This window comes from Gordionus sp. m RMFG-2023, chromosome 2, assembly GCF_954871325.1.
Source record: "Gordionus sp. m RMFG-2023 chromosome 2, tfGorSpeb1-WG-v2, whole genome shotgun sequence".
Taxonomy (NCBI): Eukaryota; Metazoa; Nematomorpha; class Gordioida; order Chordodea; family Parachordodidae; genus Gordionus; species Gordionus sp. m RMFG-2023.
This window is the reverse complement of record NC_088776.1, coordinates 16,742,310-16,765,514: the sequence shown is the minus strand read 5'-3', so window position 1 is coordinate 16,765,514 and position 23,205 is coordinate 16,742,310. Positions and strand designations below refer to the sequence as shown.

Below are 23,205 nucleotides of genomic sequence, written 5' to 3'. Positions count from 1 at the left end.
ATGGTGGATATATCAATATTTAAACAATTATAAGGAGGAAATAAAGAAGGGTTTGTTATCTAAAATAAAAACAAAGAATAATATAAAGAATATAAATGCAATGAACCTGAAGAGGAGTCAATATTAGGTTCAACTCCCTAGAAATAGTTGGGACACTATCAGAAGCTAAAATAGATGTATTCTATAATATAAAAGAGTATAAAAAAAATATATATATAAGGCTAACTTTATTTTGAGTTGTTAGTAGATTTTGTAGGGCCTCGCTATCCCTAGTGTGTTTCTTTTTTTGATTGATCTGCCATTTTTTTTTTATTAATGACGGATAAATCACCACCTGTACAATCATTAACTGAGGTTAGGACATGGCTTGTTACCTAAAATAAAAACAAAAGAATAAATAAAAAAAATAAATGCATTGAACCTGATGAGGAGTCAATATACCACCTGTACAATCATTAATTGAGGTTGGGACATGGCTTGTTATCTAAATAAAAACAAAAGAATAAATAAAAAATATATTAATGTATTAAACCTGAAGAGGAGTCAATATTAGGTTAACCTCTTTAGAAATAGTGGGAATATCATCCATCATAAGCTAAGTATTCTAAAATGAAAAGTATAAGCCTTTTTAGTATATATAGATGAATAACTTTATTTTGCATTTGGTAGATTTTATTGGGCTTCATGTCTAAAAATATTTTCTATAAAAAAAATAAAATAAAATCAATAAAAAAATAAAAATAAGTACGTACCGATGACATGACGTAGCGATGACATGACGTCACAATGACGTAGTGAGGACATCGGAAAATTATAATATAGATTATCATCAGTCAGTCAAATATAATTGATCAAGTAGGATGTGAGAATAAGTGAAGAATGATAAATCAATAAGATTGTTATATAATATCTTTAGCGTTTTTATTTTTCGCGTTTTAGTGTTTAATTAATTTTTTTTTGCGTTTTAAAGTTTAATTTATTTTTATATGTTTTTATATTTTAAGAATTTGGAATATCGTGTCACTTTCTTTGTGTGTGACCACACCTTTCCACCATTTGTCATCACCTTGTACTTTATAACAAACAAAATCTCCTAAATTAAAGGTTCTATTGCGTGGTAAAGTAACATTGATTTTGTTTTCCTTTTCTACCAACGGTTTTAATAAGTCCCATTTAACCCTCATATCGCGATTGAACATTTTCTTGGAAGGTGTGACTTTTGTAGTGTCATTGCACATGTTTCTATAATTGAATAAAAATTTGTCAAATGCAGTGTCTAAGTCAATATTGGTATTCCTTTTCATATATGTTTTGAATGTTCTCACCATACGTTCTACCTGGTCATATTGCTGCTGATATGCGGACGTGAGTACATGTTTAATACCATAATCATTGCAAAATTTTTCAAAATCATTACTTGTGAAGTTAGTGCCATTATCAGTAACTTTTAGCTATTCCATATAGCGAAATGGTTTTCAAAATTTCTTTTAAAGTGATATCAGTCGTAATATTTTTAACAGGAACAATAATTGGAAATTTGCTATAGGCATCGACTATTATTAACCTTTCTATAATTGAAAAAAATTGTCAAGTGCAGTATCTAAGTCAATATTGGTATTCCTTTTCTCTACCTGGTGATTGGATTGCTGGTGATATGCGGACGTGAGTACATGTTTAATACCATAATCATTGCAAAATTTTTCAAAATTATTACTTGTGAAGTTAGTGTCATTATCAGTAACTTTTATGTATTCCATATAGCGAAATAGTTTTCAAATTTTCTTTTAAAGGGATATCAGTATATTTTAACAGGAACAATAATTGAAAATTTGATATAGGCATCGACTATTATTAACCAATTCCTTGTCGGACCCGCATAATCTATGTGTATCCTTTCAAATGGTTTGGTTGCCCGAAACTCATGGTTTTTGGATCTTTTTAGGATTGTCATGATATATATTACAATCGTCACAACTTTTCACTTCCATGTCTATGTCGTTATTTATACCAGACCACCACATATAATCTTTGGCTAAGGATTTGATCCTGGTCCCAAATGACCTTCATTTAATGACTGTAGTTCATTTTTTCTCATAGAAGACGGAATTATGATTTTGTTGCTTTTGTAAAGACAATCCTTAATTATAATCAATTCCAATTCAATGTTTTCATATATATTATTTTTTATAGGCACGTTGTTCTTAATATCATTGATGACTTGTTTTAATTCAATAACTTTGAAAGTTTCATCAGGCATTTTATTAAAATTGATAGGTATACCCAAAGCCATTTATAATTGTGATATTTTCAACAACTTCATCGTTACATTCTTGTGGTAATCTCGAGAGGCAACCAGTAACAACATTATATTTACCGGCTTTATATGAATTCATAACCTCCTAATGTTATATTCCACTTCTGCAGTCTTAAGGACATATTACTATTGTCCTTAAGACCCTTGGTGAAGATGTGGACTAGAGGTTTATGGACAATAATATTTTTTAAGAAATTTTTTTTAAATTTTATAATTTTTTTTTTTTTATTTTAAATACAAGATAACTTTTATTTGTTGTAATTTTATAATTTTTAGATATAATTATGGTTCCTTTTTGAGAACATAATTATGAAATAAATAAATTATTCATTACGCGATTAAAATTATATAAAATATATTCTAATCATCATGTGAGATGATGCTGCCAATGAAGCTGATGTAATTGGCCCTGTGAATAGCTATGGCAAGTCTTTGTCTTAAGAAGAAGCCTTCACGAGTTTGCGGATTAACGATCCAAGTTCCTTGAAGTAAGAAAGAGCACGATTCCCAAAGGTAGTCAAGGTAGTGGAAATAGCGTCTACATGAGCGGGAGGGGTAGGAACAGTTTGCATCCTATTTTTTTGAGGGGGGTAGGGGTTAGGCTGCTATAATGGGGGTAGGATAAATTTTTTGGGGGCTTATCTATTAAATTTTGAAATACAAAATTTATTGCTGCAAAAATTAATACTTTTATTATAGAATTATTATAATACAATTCATCGACCAAATCTATATATTGACAACAATCATACACATTGTTTTCCAAATAAAACTTTCTGCTATCCTTTTAAATGTAATTTAAAAGGTTGATATTTCAGCAAGCTCATAATGCCATAATAATTAATTCATTGTAAATAATGGAGGTTTTAATTGAATTCATTATCTAAAAAATAAATTCTGTATATTCACAAAATATTGATAGTTGATAGTAGAGATGGATTAATTTAAGTTATCCTAGATAAATTATCTAAAAAGAGTATCAATAAATTAAAAAGGTGAAAATAATAATAGACAGACACCGCCGCCGAAGGCGGCGAAAATTTTTTAGGGGGTAGGCAAAGGTTTCTAAAGGGGGTTTGCATCCAGTGAAAATCTTGTCATGTAGACGCTGAGTGGAAATGATGGGAATGAATAAGTGATCTTGGGATATCTCTGAATATTTTGCAATTTTTAGAAGCTCCTTGTTCTCCAGAATGTTAAGGGATTGATTGGAAGGAGCCAATGGATCAATACAAGAGTAAAACAGACCAAGAATTGACCTCGCTTCCAGGGAATTTGAGAGATCCAGTCAGGGCATTTCCCATCAGATCTGAAAAGACCAGAGGGTTCGAGAATAGAAGGAATTTGAGCGGATCTCAGAGCTCTAAGAATTATGGAATTGCAAATGTTATGTCTAAAGATGCGGCCTTTACATGAACGATAATGTAGACTATGCCTTCCATTACTCAAAACAGCAGAACTGCAGCCGGCACAGATGTGGGGTTGGGATACTAAGCAATTTAAACGGATTTCTATTGCATGAGTTAGCTCATTTTGGGTCAATTGTAATTGTAAGTTCGCGGATGGAATGGCTTCGAGAAACTCATGTCCAGAACCATTAAGCAGAGAGGAGAATAAGGGACGGTCCAATGATTGCATACTGGAAAGGAGAGATTCGACGCAGCTTGCAATAATGGGCTTATCCCAGTCCCTCTGCTTGTTCGTTTCTGGAATTGGGTGGTCGGCAATGAATCGAGATTTCCATTCAATGATGGCACTATCAAAGGAAGGGTCAGAATTTAAGGAATTAGGATTGACTAAATTTTTGGTTAAAAGACAGCTCAATATAAAGGCAATTAAGGCAAGATCGGAAGGGGATCTGATGCCTATTCCTCCCATCTTGGTAGGAAGGGTGGCTTGTGTCCACGCTAATTCATTGAATTTTAGATGTTGGATACTTTCAATTAGGACTTGAATCCCATTTTCATAAATGCCTAAGGAAGTGGAAAATTTAAAAATTTTCAGGAGAAAAAAGGCTTTATGAGAGGGGAGAAGGGAAAATAGGTCAACCAACTCATTAAGGGTTTCGAGTGTAAATTGTAGGAAGGATGATATGGCTGTGTGTCTACCAACGGGAGCACCTAAGTGAGATAATTCCTCCAGAGTAATCTGTTTGAAATTATGAAAATTGTTTTCAGATGAATTAATTGGAATGAATTCTGACTTTTCATGGTTGATTGATAGACCAATGGATAGCCCTGCATCCTTGATTATCATTACAGCTTCATTGATTTCGTCGTTTGGACCACAAAGGATTCCATCATCGATGTACCATGCATGCAATGATAATGAACATGCCTCGTTAATAGATTTAACAATTTCATTGATCCCTAAACAGAAAAATAAAGAACCTAGAGGATCTCCCTGTTGTATGCCCTCAATCGAAGGAATTTTATAGGTATCAAATTGGAGAGTGGAAGGTTGTTGATAGCATGAATAAAAGAATTTAGTGTAACCAGGAAAGAGAATACTCGATGAGCTCAGAAAGGAATTCCGAGAAAGAGTGTTATAAGCATTGTTGAAGTCGATTTTGACTAAAGATTCGTTGGTTGGCTGGGTTTCTAAGTGTATTCTCGTTAGATGAACAACAGCTTCATGGAAAGGACTTAGTATATTTGAAGCTTCATGTTTTATTCGAGAGGAAATCATTTTAGCTACTAAACGACGAAAGGTAGAGCCAATTGCAATCGGTCTTAAATCATTATTGGGTTTTTGAAGGGCTATTAACCTGGCACCGAAAAGAATAGAAACAAAGGTTGACACATCACCTTTTAAGATTTTGTTGCAAAAGTTTGTAATTTTAGATAGAATGGAAGTTTGTGAGGGAGAAGTAATGTCCTGGAGAAATATAGGACAAATTCCATCAAGGCCATGTGCTGAATCTCGATGAAAGGAAAGGATAGCTTTCCTCACTTCATCAGTGGTAAATTGTGATGCGCATGTAGAGTGAGGCTGTAGAGATATAGGGGTTATAGTTGTAGAAGGGTGTTTTTTGCAGAGCTTCAAGTATGTGTCGATTGAAGGTTCGGCGAGGGAGTCTTGAGTAGAAACCAATCTAAGTGCACCTTTGATGTTAAGATTGTCAATTTTTTTAGTGATTAAATTGGCCTTCAGCTCGATAGCAGAGGGTTTCATTTTATTTTTGACAACAGATGTCTTCCCGTGTTCGTATAGATGGGGACAACTATTGAAGCAGAATCCTTGATTGGGTTAGGGATTTATGTGAAGTTTTGTCTGGCACCTTGAAAGTATTATAGCCATAGAAAAGAAATTTAAGGCATTCGTTTTCATTATTAAAGTTTAGCAATAGGGATGATAGACAGTCTGTAAAGGATTTGGCCACCGTCAATCTTGCACCTTTGGGGATCCTTGAAATAATGTTAGGTTTTGGGTGATCAAGAAAAAAATCTGAAAAGCTTGAATTCGAATTTTGAGGAGGTGGAACGATATTTGCGGAAATAAAAGTCGAATTGTTGATAATGGAATGTGGAGGAAGGCCGGAGTATTGACATCTAGCAGAAGAAGAACCATGAATTTGTAAGCATCCGTTCTTTCTAAGATGTATCAGTTTTTGACATGAAGGAAAGGTATGCGAAGAAGACATATGGGATTTAATATTAATTAAATATTTGATGGGGTATACAATAACTCTTTTTAAACAACCCTTAAAAATATATAAATATATACTACTAAATTATAAAATTTATTAAAACAAAATTTAAATATCTTTTATTGTGAATGAAATATACAAAAAAGAAAACATAAACATTTTTTCTGGTGGAGTAATATTCCTGGAACCTCTTTATAGTGAACATAATAGCGAGAGCCTCACCCTCAATATTGGTATGGTTCATTTCGGATTTTAATAAAGTTCTTGACGCGAAAGCTATTGGTTTTTCTTTGCCGTCTTTTTCAGTATGAAATAATACAGCTTCTAAACCACATTTAGATGTCTCAGTAGCAATTCCTATAGGTAATTCAGGATTAAAATAAGTCAAAGCAGGAGGAAGACTAATCAATTTCTTTAGATCATTAAAACTTAGAGTGTTTTAAGTTCCGTTCATTTTTCTTTGTTTACGATTTTATATAGAGGATTGGCTATTTCTGCAAAATTGTTCAAAATTTTTCTGTAGTAGCCAGCCATTCCCAAAAATGTTAATAATTCAGCAGCTGATTTTGGTTCTGGCATATTCGCTATTGTTTCAATTTTGTCGTGATTATGATCTACGTCGTTTTTTCCGGTTATAAGTAAATCATCAATGTAAAATATGGCATCTTTAATGTCACCGAAGATCTGGTTCATGATCTGTTGGAAGATTGCAGATGAGGTCTTTAGCCCAAAAGGAAGTCTAGTAAATCGGTAATATCCCTTGTGCGTGGATATAGTCAAAATATTTCTGCAACTTTTATCAAGCAGGACTATTTTTAGAATTGATTTTAGTAAATTTCTTTCCTTCTGAAAATTTAGCTACTAGATTATTTATTCATGTCAGTGACAGGGTTCCCATGTCTCCACTCATCAGCGGAAGACTCCCGCTATTTTTTAGTATACACGCAGACATCTTTCTCCTGCAAAACTATCGCAATTGGAAATCTCCTGTAAAAATCTACCGCTATTTTTTAATTTCTCTAGCAATTTTTTTTTTATAGTATTTTGTTTTTATTATATAAATAATAATTTTGAGAGACATTAATTGATTATTTTTATATTTTTAAAATATTAAATATTTATTCGAAAAACATGTCTAGTTTATCCTGTTTTATTCTTATCCAATAATAAATCTTTCATTCATATAAGTCAGTACAGGGGAGTATATCAACATCGATTCCAATACAAAATTATTTTCAAAAATAATAAATAATACAGATGCAACTGTCATAATTGGGAGACTTTGATTTGTAAAATTTGATTTTTGGTAAAGTCAGTATGTATTGCATTTGATGAGTCATTTTTATAATTTTATGTTTTAGTTAAATTGGTGAGTCATTGTTGTTTTTATAATTTTATGTTTTAGTTTAATCGCGTTAACATTTTATTTTTTAGATTTATAAAAGTTAATTATTGTAAAGTCATTATGATGATGGGGTTTAATTATTTATTTGTGATGATTATTGCTTCCCTTTAAAAGGGAAGCGAAAATTGTAAATTATCAATTCATTTCTTTTTTGAATTCATTTTTATTTTAATTAATTTTTTTTTAACAATTAATTTTTTTTTTCGATTATTATTAAATTATTAAAAAATTATATAAATTTGGATTGAAATAAAATTATTATATTGCTTTCTACCCAGACTTGTACGGCACAACGTAATAGTTGGTGCCGTGACTAAAAAAGGTAAAAACAATTATTTTTATAAATTGAGGAAAATATCTTTGTGGAGTGCTGTGGTGGATAAGACCGTCAATTTGTCAAGAAAAGTACCTCAAGAGCAAGTACCGTCAACGTCAAGGGCAAGTACCGTGTGTAATAATAGACCGTTTGAGTCAAAAGACCGTCAAGAACAATTACCGTCAAGGAAAAGTACCGTGTGTAATAAGGAACCGTTTGAGGCAAGAGACCGTCAAGAACAAGTACCGTCAAAAGAGGTGACCGTTAAGTAAAAATTTTCAAGATGACGTAGAGTACACGGAAGTGCTGCCAAAATTTTTGCCTATATAAATCTATTAGACGAAAATCCGAAAATTTACTAAAAAGGTAGAGTACACGGAAGTGCTGCCCAAATTTTTGCTTATATAAATCAATTAGAAGAAAATCTGAAAAAGTTTATTAGAAGGCAAGTTACACGGAAGTGCTGCCGATTTTTTTTCAGAAGACGTCAATACACGGAAAAGTTTAAAGATGCGGAAAGTATTCATTTTTTTTTTTTGAAATTGATAAATGTATATGTGTATTATTGGAGTTTTTTAATTTATTGATTTTATCTTAATGTCTGACGTTACAAGCAGTTAAGATATTTTTGGCGAAATTAATTATTAATTTTTTGTGAATATTTTATAAAATATAGTGTTGCTAGATTGAGTTACTTGGGAAATAAATTAGGAAAAATTTAAATATGTAAATATTTTAATGAAGAGTTTTAAAATTACGAAGTATGTGGAGTTGCAGTATAATGTACTGGGAGCGGTGGTAGTGTTGATGATATGGTTGTGTAGTTTATATTTTGGAAGAAGAATGCGAAGAGAAAGGAGTATTAGGATTCGTGGGCAATCGTTGTTGGTAGAAGGACATAATGGAGAGGATGATAGATTGGGGAGAGTGACGTGGTTACCGGTTCAAGAAATAATGAAGGGTTGGGTCAATAATGAAGAAATTGACCGGTTAAAGAACGAGAGGATAGATGACAGACATTTGGACGTATACCGTGGACGTCAGGACATGCCGAGGCCGTTCAGCAGTGGGGGACAGAGAGGTCGGAATGGTAGATGTTATAAATGTGGGGAGATGGGTCATATTGCAGTGAATTGTAGAGATGTCAAATGTTTTGCGTGTGGGGAGATGGGACATATTTCGACATATTGTCCGGGCAGAGCAGAGAGAATACGTTGCGTGGGTTGTGGAAGATTTGGACATGTGTTAAAAGATTGCCGAGTGGGAAAGGTAGAAACGAGGGCAGGTTTTCCACAGAGAGGAGAGACTTCAGGGGCTGTGAATATGAGGAGTATGACGGAGATAGCTGGAAAAGGAGGAAAGGATATTGAAGAGGAGATGACGTGTTTCAAGTGCCTAGAAAGGGGACATTTGGCCAGAGATTATGATAAAGATTGACTATATGATGGGAAGGAGAGTAAAATGATGACCTTGGCGTTAGGAGGAGGCAAGAAAGTGTTGAGAGTTAAAATGTTGCAGCAGGAGGTTCAAAGGAAGTTAACGTATCTGCCAAGTCCGAGGGTATGGTTCGATATCAACGGGAAGATGGTATCTATGTTATTTGATATCGGAGCAGCTATTTCGGTGATAGGATATGAGGATTTTAGAAGACTTTGGCCTGGTAGTAAAATAATTAGAGACGTTATGCAAGTGAGGCAGTTTGATGGATCGGAGATGGAGATGATGGGAAGAGTGCATATTGGGGATGTAGGGAGAGAAGGATTAAAAGTGTTGGACTTATGGATAATTAACCGAGACGTTGAGCCGGTGATGGGATGGGATTGGATTACAAGTGTGGGGCCGGAGTATGGATTTTGGGGAGTATTTGCGCGATGGGGAGTATTTGTGGCGATCGAAGAAGATATTCGGGAAGACTTGATAAATATGGTCCGAGAGGTTAAGGAGGAGAGAATGTCCGGAGGAAATTTGGAATGGATGGAGGGCCGAGATAATATTGAAGTAGACGAGGGAAGATCAGTGTTTTGGGGGGAAAGCGAAGGAAATGGGAGGGAAGATATATTGGGGAGAGGTTCGATTTATGTAGATGGAGAAATAGGAAATATCCAAGACAGTAGATATGGAGTATTGAGGCCGCTGGTTAGTGAGAGGAGTGAGAATTTTGTAGAACAGGGAGTTGTGGAAAATTTGTGAGAGTGTGGAGAGGGAATAAAAGATGTTCAAAAGGAGATGGAGAGGTATGGAGAAATATTTGGGGAAGAGTTGGGTTGTCTAAAGGGTTATGAAGTGGAGATTCGGATGAAGGATGGATGTGTGCCGAAGTATTGTGCTAGAGGGTATCGTGAGTCCGGTTGAATACAGCGAATGGGCGACGCCTTTGGTACCCGTAAAGAAGGCCAATGGGAGTTTGAGGTTGTGTGCGGATTTCCGGGTAACGTTGAATCCATGTGTGGTGGAGGTGAAGTATCCGTTACCCAGGATAGAGGAGATATTGGCCAGTTTAAAAAGAAGCAGATATTTTTCGAAAGTGGATTTTTCGAATGCGTATTTGCTACCAACGCCAAAGGGGCTTATTTGCTTTTAGAAGGTTGCCGTTTGGGTTGAGCGTATCGGCACCTATGTTTCAACGGACGATGGCTGTAGTTTTTCAGGGATTGGAGGGAGTGTTTTATTATACCATGATTTAATAACAGGGGTTACTCTAGAGCAGAACAATCGAAAGTTGGAGGTAAATGAGTATTTGTAGCGTGTTACTGGAGCGGTGGAGTCTTTTCAGCGTGTATGCAAAAGTGGGAGTCCGAAATTTTTTTTTTAGTAATGAAATAAATTATAAGGATTTTAGGTTGTAGTTACTCTTAGAAGAAGACGATGGAGGAATAGTAATTATGGAAATATGTTCGAATAATCGATGGTCAAAGGTGTCCACTTACAACAATAACAGAAGAATTCCTAGGGGTGATCAAAGGGATTGGGGTCTCAAGGATTAGTTAAAGGGGGGAGGTGTCATAATTGGGAGACTTTGATTTGTAAAATTTGATTTTTGGTAAAGTAAGTATGTATTGCATTTGATGAGTCATTTTTATAATTTTATGTTTTAGTTAAATTGGTGAGTCATTGTCATTTTTATAATTTAATGTTTTAGTTTAATCGCGTTAACATTTTATTTTTAGATTTATAAAAGTTAATTATTGTAAAGTCATTATGATGATGGGGTTTAATTATTTATTTGTGATGATTATTGCTTCCCTTTAAAAGGGAAGCGAAAATTGTAAATTATCAATTCATTTCTTTTTTGAATTCATTTTTATTTTAATTAATTTTTTTTTAACAATTAATTTTTTCATTTCTTTTTTGAATTCATTTTTATTTTAATTAATTTTTTTTTAACAATTAATTTTTTTTTAAGATTATTATTAAATTATTATAAAATTATATAAATTTGGATTGAAATAAAATTATTATATTGCTTTCTACCCAGACTTGTACGGCACAACGTAATAGCAACTACATTTGCGGAAATCGTATACATCTAACATGTAGTTCAACATTCACAGAGCTATATCATCACAATGTGGGTCAAATCTTTTTCTCAACGACTCCATATAAGTGCAAACCTTACTTGTGGCAGAACAAAAATGAGCAAGGTTATAACAAGCAGGTTTGCCATGTCTCCCCCTATCAGCGGGAGACTCCCGCAATTTTTTAGTTTACAGGCAGACATCTCATTCCCGCAAAGCTACCGCAATTGGAAATCTCCAGCAAAAATCTACCGCAATTTTTTAATTTCTCCCGCATTTTTTAAAAATATTTTAACGTTTTTAATATATAAATAATAGTTTTGAGAGACATTAATTGATTATTTTTATATTTTTAAAATAAATTTTAAATATTTATACGAAAAAAATGTCTAGTTTGTAAATTTCTTTCTATCCTGTTTTATTTTTATCTAATAATAAATCAACATCATTTCATTCATATAAGTCAGTACAGCAGGGGAGTATATCAACATCGATTGCAATACAAAAATATTCTCAAAAATAATAATAAATAATACAGATGCAACTACGTTTGCGGAAATCGTATACATCTATCATGTAGTTCAACATTCATAGAGCTATATCATCACAATGTGGGTCGAATATTTTTCTCACGATGTTTACGACTCCAATATAAGTGTAAACCTTACTTGTGGCAGAACAAGAATGAGCAAGGCTATCACAAGTGTTTTAGTACTTGAATCCTAGAGATCAATTCTAGACGATTTGAAAGATGGCATCCATATGCAATTCTAACAGATGCACCTAATAAGGGAAAGATCCTTCGCTATTTCAACAAGATTAAGAACATTTCAATAAAACTGTTAAAAATTTTTCCTCGGATAGTGAAAAATAAAACGATGTAGCTAGCCACATAATGGTAAATATAGCTGATTCAGGGGTATCAATGCTTTGCATGTCAGCTTTTTGCGCTGATAATGCCTCTGTTAATTTTGCAAAAACCAAAGTTACAGAATTGAGGCAGTACAATAATGAATTAATACCAATTGGCTGTATATGCCATACATTTGGTAGCCATTATTATTTTATAAAAAATTTTTTAATTGATAATCTTTTTATGATTTTTTTACTATATTTATATAAAAATTTACTTAATTTTTTATGTAAACATAATAAATTTTTTTTAAAAACATCTATTTTAGTATATTTATCAAACAAAAATATTGAAACTAAACACCTTTTATTTTTTCTTTTAGATACCCTTTTACTTTATAGTTATCCTTTATGTCTGATAAGTGTATTTATGTTCACCTTCAAAGAAAAATGGAAGAACTTCATTGCCATCATGCTGGTTAATGAGAAAATTTGGTGGTGACAAACCTCGATATGGGTCGATTTTTCAAAACGAGCCTATTAAGATTTTAGCTAAAATAATATTTTGTAAATATCAAGATTTGGCAAATAGATGTTCAAGCATTAACTATGAGCACAATTTTTAAGCTTACATCATGTTATTTTGGTTATAATCTTAATCGGGCAGTTTAAAAATCCCGAATCGGGCTTTTTAACAGCACTAGATTAAAGAACAGATTTCCTTTATTAAATAATATATTCAACACATTCTATAATTGTCATCAAGTCAGATTTTAAATATATAACTATAACTTTATTAAATCACGTATCATAATTTATATATTATATTTTAATTAAAAACATCTTTTCTTTTTATATTTCTATAAATTGACAAGTTAAAAATGACTGATTTTAAGTTACGTGAAAATAAAATAAAATATAATGTTCAAACGAATTTAAATTAAGCAAAAATTAAATATAATATAAATCTCAATGATATTTTTGTCATTGCCATAAGAGTAAGTAGTGTTGTTAAAGGGCTCATTTTGAGCTGATTTTTAAAAACGGCTAACTCAATATTTTAGCCAGAAAAATATTACCTAAGCCTCGAGATTTCGATAATATATGTCTAGACCTTTGTTTCTTCTGTGAGCAAAATCTTCAGGTTTGCATAATAATTTTCTGTATGAAATATTGAGTTAGCCGTTTTTAAAAATCGGCTCAAAACGAGCTGTTTAACAACACTAAGAGTTAGACATAAAAAGTTTAAAACTAAAATAGATATCATTTAAAACTAAAACTCAAATAAATATATATATAATATAATCTTAAAAAAAATATATTAATTGAAAATATGTTTTCCTATTATGATTTTTTAATACAAAAACTCCAGTTAAATCGTACGCTCTATAATACATATAATTAATTTTATTACATATCAACGCTTTAAACTTGGTGCCTTAAATATAAAATTTAACTTATAGGTGCTGATAAGTTGGGTTTGGTCAATGACATATATAATATGTCATTGGGTTTGGTAGAAGATAATTGCTATATGTTGACTTGGCAGTTTTTATCAATTTTGGTTCACTAATACTTCTTATCAAACGTTCAAAAATGGAAAGTGAGTTGAGGGAACGAAAATCTTACTTGAAGGAAGATAAGCAGGGCCTAGATACTAAAGAGCAAAGCTTTATGGAGTTCAATAATAGTTCCATGCCTCAAATATCTTATGAAGATGATACTGATTTTTTACGAAATATTAAAGTAAAATAGCAAACATTTCTTAATTCAGATTATTTATTTTAGCTTCCAGAGTTTGACCCTACTCATATTGATCTTATCACATTTACTTCAAGGCAGTTGCAAGAAGTTGCAGAAGGTGCTGAACAGCTAGTTCATAAAATTCTTATGTCAACTAATAAATGGCATGGAACACACTTTTATAATCTTCCAAAATATTTACAAGATAATGATTTCTTATTACATGGTCATCGTCCTCAATTAGAATCTTTTATTCAATGCTTTAGGTCCATATTCAGGATACACACTGAAACAGTCAATATATGGACTCATTTATTAGGTTTATTTAATTATATAAAAATAATTATTACTATTTTTGTTTTAAAACAAGGCATAAATTGTTATTTTTAAATGTACCTAGTATATTTTATCCATTTTCTTGTATAAAACAATTATGCCTATTAAATATAATCAATATACCTCTAATTACTAAAATAAAAATTACTAAATTTGAAACATCTCTTACTTTAGTCAGTTTTTAAAAAAAACTGAAATAAAAGTATAAGACTGTCCTATCTGAAGGCCCATAGAAATTCAAATATTTTTTAACTGATAATTATTTTATCTATAAATAAGACCAAGGTCAAAAATCAAATAAAAATAAATGTATTTTAATTTGTAGATATAATTTACATATTACATTTTTACTTAATTTTAGGGTGTATTGCTTTTTTAGTAGTGGCAGCTTACTTTATTTCACGCCCATCAAATCAAGTTTTATGGAGGGAGAAGCTTATATTTGGGTCTTTTTTCTTCAGTGCAATACTCTGCCTAGGATTTTCATTTTTATTTCATACGATGTCATGTCATTCTGAAAAAATGGGGAAATTGTTTAGCAGGTTATTTTTATTCAATATATCTTATATTCTTAAAAATTTGAATTAATTTATACATATGGAGATCCGCAAAAAGTAGGCCTGGCCTGAACCCGTGGGCTTGGTAAATTTTTTTTAAAAAAAATTCCGGGTTCGGGCTGGCCAGGCTTGAAAAATTAGGCCCAATGCATATATCAGGGAATAGAACTACTACAATAAAATAAATTATATTTCGAAACTATAAATAATTATAAAAATATTTTGAGAACCAAAATGTTAATACCACTCAAACAAATTCAAAATGGTTTTTATAATTATCTATTTATTTTGTTATTTTTTATTAAAGAAATTCAACTTTTCTCTCTAATTTTTGTTTTATTCTTAAGTTTTAAAATGTTTTTTTTATCAGTATTTTGGGTAAATTAATAAAATATATTATGCACAATTTAAAAATATTTAAAACATAAAAACTGTAATGAACTGATATGGATGTCTAAACAATAAACCAAAATAATGCTTGAAATGACCAAAACGGAACTAGAAAATTTAAATTAAGAACTGGAATGTAACTGAACTGTTATAACTTATCACCTATATACACCATGAAATGAATTAATCTAGAAAAATTTAAATTATTTAATAAAATATGCTTTATATATAAATTCAATTTGGAAAGTTTGTAGCTATAGTGCTTTACTTTTAGCATTGCTTAATATATAAGACTAAATTATTGTTTTTTCCAATTCATGTTATTTATTTAAAAAAAGGTTTTTTTGGAATGTATACAGTAATTTTTATTTATTTCCAAACAAAATAATTTGTTGAATTGATCTTTTTTATATATTATAATATTTAAGAAAAACGTAGTTAATCCAATATCTTAGATGCTATTTAATCGTTTATAAAAATTAACGTCTATGATTGAATAATGATATTTTAATCATTTATTTTTTTGGCTAAATTATTTTTTAGATTAGACTATTGCGGAATCACTTTCCTAATAATGGGTTCTTGTGTGCCTTGGTTATATTATAGCTTTTATTGTCAACCCTACATCAAATTTGGTTATCTAACATTAATCATATTATTGGGAATAATCTGTTTAGTCATATCTTTTTGGGAACGATTTGGTGATCCTGATTATCGATGGCTAAGGGCAGGTAAATCTCTTTTAAATATAGTATAGAAACTCGGTTGGAATATAAATATTACAATACAAATAATTAAAGGGTAATCAAATGATAATAGTATTTTTTTTATCCCCTATGATATGATTGGAAGGAGGGGGGTGGTAGTAAATTTTACTCATCCTTGAAATTTTGACAAATCATTTTTTACTCTAAAAACCCTTGAAAATCCGAATTTTTTGCCTAAAAAATGAGTTAACCTTAAAAAACAACTAGCTCCTCCATTTGATTTTTTTGGCGTGCTTCTTAATTGAGCAGATTTTGCTATATTTGGTGTTAAGACTTCAACAGAGATGGGAAATTACGTTGTGCTTTGGGCCGTGATATTTTTGGCAGACAATTAAAATGTCTGTAAATTTATTGATTCCATATTTTTAAGTCGCTAAATATCATGAATGTAATTATATATTAATATGGATCGTAATATTTTAGGCTGTATTTATTTATAGATATCCTCATCTCTTGTTTTTCTAGGATTTGGTTTTAATAAAAAAAATTTATTCAGTTATCTAATACAATGTTATAAAAATTTTAGAAAATTTCGACTATAATATTGCAGAGGATATTCTAACTAACTGATTAACTGTAACCCCCCCCCCCTCACAAATTCAACCGTTTTTCAAATACACCTGAGTTTTCATAAGTGTGTTGACAGATTTCTATCATCACTTCCTATGATGGCTAATATTTCAAGATCACCCTTGACATGTTAAATTATTCGTGTAGATGTCGTATAACCATAATGATAGTTGATATATGTTATTTATTTGATAAAAGGGGTCATATTGCTTTTTTGTAATGTTGCTCTTTCGTTATGTCGTGATATTTTGCCAGTGATATCACTTGATGTCTATAAATTTGGCTCATATATCCATAAAGTTTGCTCATATACAGAGAGAGAAAACTAACGGTATCAGGTGAACCTAATACTGCTAAACAGCCTTATTTTAATGACGGTGACTATTGGAGTTTTTGTTATTGTACGGTTATCTCTGCCTTTTTGGGTAGTATGGATTTTTTAGCGATCTAGGTTCGTTTCTAATCAGTCTACCTTCAATTTCGGTAGAATATATTCCTCCTTTGGTTCTAATTGTAAGAATAAAATTATCAAATAATCGAAAGCATAATGCAGAAAACGACAAAGAATAACTTTTATTGGACATAATCTCATATAGATGGTTCTGGGACCATCTCTTCGATTACGAATAAATAGTTTATGTCAGTAAATTTTTGTTCTCCGATATATTCCCTTATATCTCATTTTAAGATCTCATCTTTTTCTTACTCAATTATTTATGTTACAACATTTTTATTTCCCCTTAAAAAATATATTTTTTAATCCATTATAATTACAAACTTATGTTTGAACGAACACTTTTTAAAATTTTATTTTTATTTTATGCACAAACCAAAAGGTTTATTTATCACATTCGGATGTTCGGGCGTCGTTCCAGCTCTACATTACACAATAGCTAATGGTATATACACGGCCATGACTCTAGGAGTCATGGGATGGGTCGGACTCATGGGCTTATTATACATCGTTGGCACGCTTATGTACGCTTTTAGAGTGCCAGAAAGATTTTTCCCAGGAAAATTCGATCTATGGGTAAATGAGTAGTATAAATAATATATAATATATAATGCATCATGCTTGTTAAAAGATCGAATCCCGATCTTTTCAAAAAAAATAAAATAATCTTGATACATATTCCTTTACATTACCGATAGATAAAATACCGCTTTTTTTATAATTAAGCATTTTTTTCGTTAATCGTTCTTAATTTGATTTTGTTTTAATATATGTAGATTGCAATGAAGCTAATAAAAAAAATCAATTTATATTCTTGAAATTTCGGTGGAACCTAAATTGTAGAAAATGAATATTTATTTAATAAGATTTCAATTCAGCTTGTGTTAATAAAATCATTTTATCGCTTTTCACTATTCACTAATTTTGATCATTTTTATTTAAATCATACAATTTTTATTTGTCCTTATATACTATATAGGTATATAATTAATTTAGGAGACTAATTTTATAATTTTTATTCAAAAATTAGGCAAACTATTAAAGAGAAAGAAATAGTTACTATTTAAAATTAAACAATTACAAATACAATAACCAAATTCAAAATATTACTGGTAGTTTTTATATGTTAATTATTGATATTATAAAATATCAAAAAATTAATTTGTCATATGCTTTTTATTGTACTAGGTAAATAAAGTAGTTGTTGATTTAATTATTATAATTTTTCTTTTTAGTAAGGATGTACCGATATTTTTTATCGGATCGGGCCAATATTTCATCTTTTTTAAAATATTGGTTATCGGCCGATATTATAAAATTTTCAATCCGATCCGATAAAATGGCGTCTTAATTTAAAAAAAATTTAGCTTAAATTTTAGAATATATTTGTTTATACTTATTTTGTAGATAGCTTAATGTTATTATATAATAAGTAATTTACCAATTAAGAATTTTTATATCTTTTAGATTCATGAATCATTATAATATATTTAAATGACATATGTTATGGTATAGTTAAAATTAAAATATAGATGTTAAATATTTAAAAGCATATTAGATAAGTAGACATATGCGTTAAAAATTAAAATACGTTTACATATTACAAAATCAGATATAATATCAGATACCTAATAGGCCAATATCTATTTAATATCGGGTCGGCATCCAAAAAGTGGTATCGTACACCACTACTTAAAATAAAATACATTTCCTCAATAATGAACACAAATTCCATTTTAGAATAATAAGATATTTTAAAAGTTATTACATATCCAATTATATCACATAGCTGAAAAACTAAACATAAAATGCTGAATTGGTATATTTTTTGTGGTAATCAAAAAAAAACGCCCATGGAAAAAAATTGGACTTGAAAAATTGAGAAAAAAGGCCTGACTGAAAAAATACTGCGGACTTAAAAATAGACTATCAACTTCGATTATTTTATTAAAAATTAAATTTTCTTTTTTTTCTTTTAGACAATAAATAGTGATGAAAATTTGTTATTACAGATATATTTAGAATAAGTGTTATTATTTGAACATTTATCTTATACGAAATAAAAGTATACAATTTAAATTAATCAAAAATTATTTACCTAAAATATATTTTATCCACTTTATTTAAAGTATAATGTAGGGCTGTGCCGGTATTAAATATCGGATGGATCTGCACTGATATCTCTAGTTTTCCAAAAATACCGGATCGGACCGATACCAAAACCCGATCTGATCATTTACTTTTCTTTTTTTGTTATTTTATGTATATTTATTTTTTATTAATAATATTTTCTAAATAATTTTTTTTAAACAATGCAAATGCACATCACCTCTTAAATTTTATTTATTTATTAATATAGATTTATAGTATTTTAAAAGTTTTTTTATAATAATAGAAAGGAACACCCAATTATTTATTTTAAATCTTTTTAAATAATGCCATTTTATTATTTATACTTAAAATAAAAGAATTTTTTTAAATATGTTATCTGAATTAAGGAAATATTTTACAAAAGACAAAGATAATTTTGCAAAATGCGTTATCTGCATATTTTAATTTCACGGGGAGGAATAATGAAAAATTCATTTAATACTACCAATATCCGTAAACTTTTTAAAATTATTTTCTTTGCATAAAAAATATTGATTTCACATTTGGTTCGAAGGGGGTGGATAAAAATTAATATAGATATCGGATCGGGTTTAAAACAATATCGGAAAATATCGGATCGGTGAAAAATATGTGGATCGGCACAGCCCTAGTATAATGAAATGTTTTACCTGTGTTAATATATAATATATAATACATTTATCATTTTAATAGTTTTTAATAAATATTTCCACTAGAGATCTGCAAAAGTAGACCCAGCCCGAACGGGCTTCAGGCCGGGCCTATTTTTTTTATTAAACAATCGGGTTCAGGCTGGGTCCGGCCTAATATTTTTTAAGAAAATTTGGGCCGGGTCGGGCCTAGAAATTTTTTAAAATATATCTAAATTTATCAATTTTATGTTGAATTTTTTATGTAAAATAAAAATATTTGATTTTATTTATAGAAACTATACACCATATAACATATATCGTTTATTTTGAGTAATTATAAAAATTAATTTCCATATTTAAATATATTCGTGCAGGGCCGGTAAATTTTTTCAAAAAAAATTTCGGGTTCAAGCTGGGCAGGCCGAATTTTTTTTAAAAAAATTTGGGTTCGGGCCGGGCAAAACTTTTTAAAAAAATTTTGGGCCGGGTCGGGCTTGAATAATTAGGCCCGATGTAGATCACTAATTTCCACACAATTTTATTTTTGAGTTTTTAATTTCGCAGATTTTTATCCCAAGATTTTTTTCCGCAGTTTTTTTTTCATAGGCTTTTTTTCTGGGATTCATTTTTTGAAGTGTGGGTCGAAAATTTTGTTTAAAACTTGGCTTGTAAAAAATTTTTTATAAACCTGAGCCAGGCCATTTTTTAAAAAATATAGCACGGGTTAGTCTAAGCTAAAATTATAATATAATTTATGACTATAATACTATATTTATGTGCAGAATTTGATTTAAAGCACGATTCACGTTGAAGACATATATTTTTGGATCTGGTTGAGCTAGCCAACAAAAATTTAAATTTTCTTAAATTTGGACATAAAATAAGAATCCAAGTTTTATTTATTTTTAAATAGGCCCTAAATACATGTTGATTTGATTTGTAAGATCAGCTCAATTTGAATTAATTAGGACAGTCCTGGATCATCGACTGGTTTACGAGGACTATATATAGTGGAAATAGATGTGTTAACTAACCCGAACTCCCTAAAATTCTTATTCTCACTACTTGTGAGAATCATAGTTTTTCTCAACATATAGAACAATTTTGATGAGGTTATTTTTGGTTGGGAAAGTTTGTTTTAGACCGAAATAAAGTTGTCATAAATGATATGGATATATTTATCCCATAGCCTCTTTCATTATTATTTTTTGAATTTTTGAAGAGGAAATGTTAAAAAAGAGAATGGTTAATTATTAATAAAATCTGCATAATTTTAAGTAGATCATTATATAAAATATTGTGAGTTTTGCAAACTTTTTTTAACCTAAAATTTAACAAGGGTCGGAGGTTTTTTAGTGGATAATTTTTTTTAGAACCCTATATCGATCTTATTTTTTTGAGTCATACCCGATCCGAGAAAAAAATTCCAAACTGATCTAAATCTGAGAATTTTTCTTATACAGATCTGAATACGATCCAAAATTTTGATCCAATTTCTTCAAATTTTTTTTGGCACAGAGAATTAGATATGACATTATCCATAGAATTATAACAATAATTTAAAAAAATATTTATTTTGGTTGTGAATGCTTAGTTCCAAAGCCATCAGATATTTCACGTTTTCGTTTTAATGGCCGCTTTCGTTCACTATTATGGTATTTCCAAGATGGCGGCCCATCGATTATCGTTAGGTGAATGCGTTTACAGATAAATCCCAAAGAAGGAAACAAATTAAAAGTCTTTATAAAACAACGTTTTTATAGCACGCTCTACTTTATGTAATATATCATAATATAAATGTGTATGTATTGTATATTTTAAAAATAATTGTGGAGTTCGTAAATATTTAGCATAATGAAAAATGATGCATTATTTGTGTAAAATCGATTCTTTAACTTATATTTTTTATTCATTTGCTATTATAATTTTATTTCAAATATTAAATTTAACATAATCCACAAAAATAAGATATAGCCTGATGGTTGAAAATTGTTCTAAACAACATCTAACAATGAATATTTTCCCCTGGCTTTTATTCGTTTAGTTATAATTTTTTTTTAAAAGTTCCTGATTTTATATAACATTGATAACAGTCCAAATTTAATCTTTATTTATTTATTTTAAACGAATAATTACAGGGAATATTATCGACACTCCGTTAAATCAGAAATCTTGATTTAAAAAATATCTTAACTTGCAATAAAAATGTTAATATTCATCAAATCATACCCGAATTATATAGGAAATAATTATTATGAATATGAACTAATCACGTCAAATTATTTTATTTATTAAATAACATGGAATTTGAAATAACAAATGATTAAATAATTCTATAAATTAAATTTAAGATTGATAAAGAATTTAAAATTTTAAATAAATGTAATTTATATTTATATTGTTTATGAATCTGTTGAATAAATTGTATAAACATGTTACCTTTTGTTTATGAGTAATTTAATTATTTGTATTGATAGTTGCTGGTTAAGCTTAAGGTTATGAAATAAAGCGAGATGTCTCGATAAAATGGCAAGGTTTTGGAGAAATAATACATATAATTATGTACCAATTAAAATGAATGTCAATATTTAATTTATTAAATTTTTTCTAGATTATTTTTATTAATTGTAGTGTAAATAAAATGAAACATTTTTTCTTTAAATCCCTATATTGTTCATTTATGGGGAATATATAAAAATTTCACTCAGTAAGGTAATTTTGTCATTTTTCGTAACAATTTTTAAAGGTAATTATAATATGAAATATGTTATTCCGTAATTTATTTTAATCTATTACACTTCAATTAAAAACAGTTTTTTTTACCTTTTTTGTTTTGACCTAAATACATAAAAATTAAATAAAGTTTTTTTAGGTCTCTCTTTTGTTTGAGTTAAGCACATTAAAAGTAAAACATGCATTTTGTGTTTTCTTTAATTCAGGGGTTTTTCCTACTTGGAGTTCTTAGTAAGGTGTTCAACAAATATAAGTTAGATATTTAGGTCCCAGAGATCGCCCTGCATCCAGAGGCATAATTTGAGTTTCGGAAAATATAGGCATGTAGGCTTTATTCCCAATTATGTAAGATAAAACTAACACAACTCCTTTTCGCAATTTTTTCACTTTGCGTCAATTTTATTTTAATTTATAATTGCGCGTTTCATTTTCCTTATAAAAGGGCTAATTTTTATGTTTTATAATTTTTAAAGTATAGATTCTTGTTTTGATATCGAAGAAATTTTTTATTTGCCTGACTTATAACATCTTATAATAGACCTAACCTTTTGTTAATTGTAAGATGGTAAGAGATTTTTTTAACATATTAAAATTTACTAAAACAAAAACTTGATAACCAGCCAGGATAATACCCTCTTCAGGCAGTCTCGATGGCAACCCCAATAGACTGTCTCAAAATATATCTTTCTCTTCACTTCTTCCAACCTGAGGAACATATGCCGAGATAATATTATATAGCTTTCTACCAAAAATCATCTTGATAACTATTATCTGGTTATATACCCTTCTCACTTTGTCTACTAATTTCTCCGCAACTAATACCCCAACTCCAGCCTTACCAT

The 23,205-nt window shown here is 29.9% G+C and overlaps 5 protein-coding genes across 5 annotated transcripts; 2 read left to right on the top strand and 3 right to left on the bottom strand.

Moving 5' to 3' along the window:
* Positions 1 to 992: 992 nt before the first annotated feature.
* LOC135924126 (uncharacterized) lies at positions 993 to 1,757 on the bottom strand. The gene is made up of 2 exons (XM_065459174.1): positions 1,632 to 1,757; positions 993 to 1,451 (listed from the first exon to the last, which is right to left on the bottom strand). Exons 1-2 carry the CDS (start codon positions 1,755 to 1,757, stop codon positions 993 to 995), a joined length of 585 nt encoding a protein of 194 aa, XP_065315246.1.
* A 1,727-nt stretch (positions 1,758 to 3,484) lies between these two features.
* On the bottom strand, positions 3,485 to 5,488 carry LOC135924125 (uncharacterized). Its single transcript, XM_065459173.1, has one exon. It carries the CDS (start codon positions 5,486 to 5,488, stop codon positions 3,485 to 3,487), a length of 2,004 nt encoding a protein of 667 aa, XP_065315245.1.
* A 49-nt stretch (positions 5,489 to 5,537) lies between these two features.
* LOC135924124 (uncharacterized) lies at positions 5,538 to 6,656 on the bottom strand. The gene is made up of 3 exons (XM_065459172.1): positions 6,432 to 6,656; positions 6,121 to 6,375; positions 5,538 to 6,017 (listed from the first exon to the last, which is right to left on the bottom strand). Exons 1-3 carry the CDS (start codon positions 6,654 to 6,656, stop codon positions 5,538 to 5,540), a joined length of 960 nt encoding a protein of 319 aa, XP_065315244.1.
* A 1,871-nt stretch (positions 6,657 to 8,527) lies between these two features.
* On the top strand, positions 8,528 to 9,121 carry LOC135924123 (DNA-binding protein HEXBP-like). Its single transcript, XM_065459171.1, has one exon. It carries the CDS (start codon positions 8,528 to 8,530, stop codon positions 9,119 to 9,121), a length of 594 nt encoding a protein of 197 aa, XP_065315243.1.
* A 4,426-nt stretch (positions 9,122 to 13,547) lies between these two features.
* On the top strand, positions 13,548 to 21,921 carry LOC135923279 (adiponectin receptor protein-like). Its single transcript, XM_065457945.1, has 6 exons — positions 13,548 to 13,797; positions 13,840 to 14,113; positions 14,492 to 14,672; positions 15,621 to 15,808; positions 17,251 to 17,444; positions 21,225 to 21,921. Exons 1-6 carry the CDS (start codon positions 13,648 to 13,650, stop codon positions 21,339 to 21,341), a joined length of 1,104 nt encoding a protein of 367 aa, XP_065314017.1. The 5' UTR covers positions 13,548 to 13,647; the 3' UTR covers positions 21,342 to 21,921.
* The last annotated feature ends 1,284 nt before the right edge of the window (positions 21,922 to 23,205 follow it).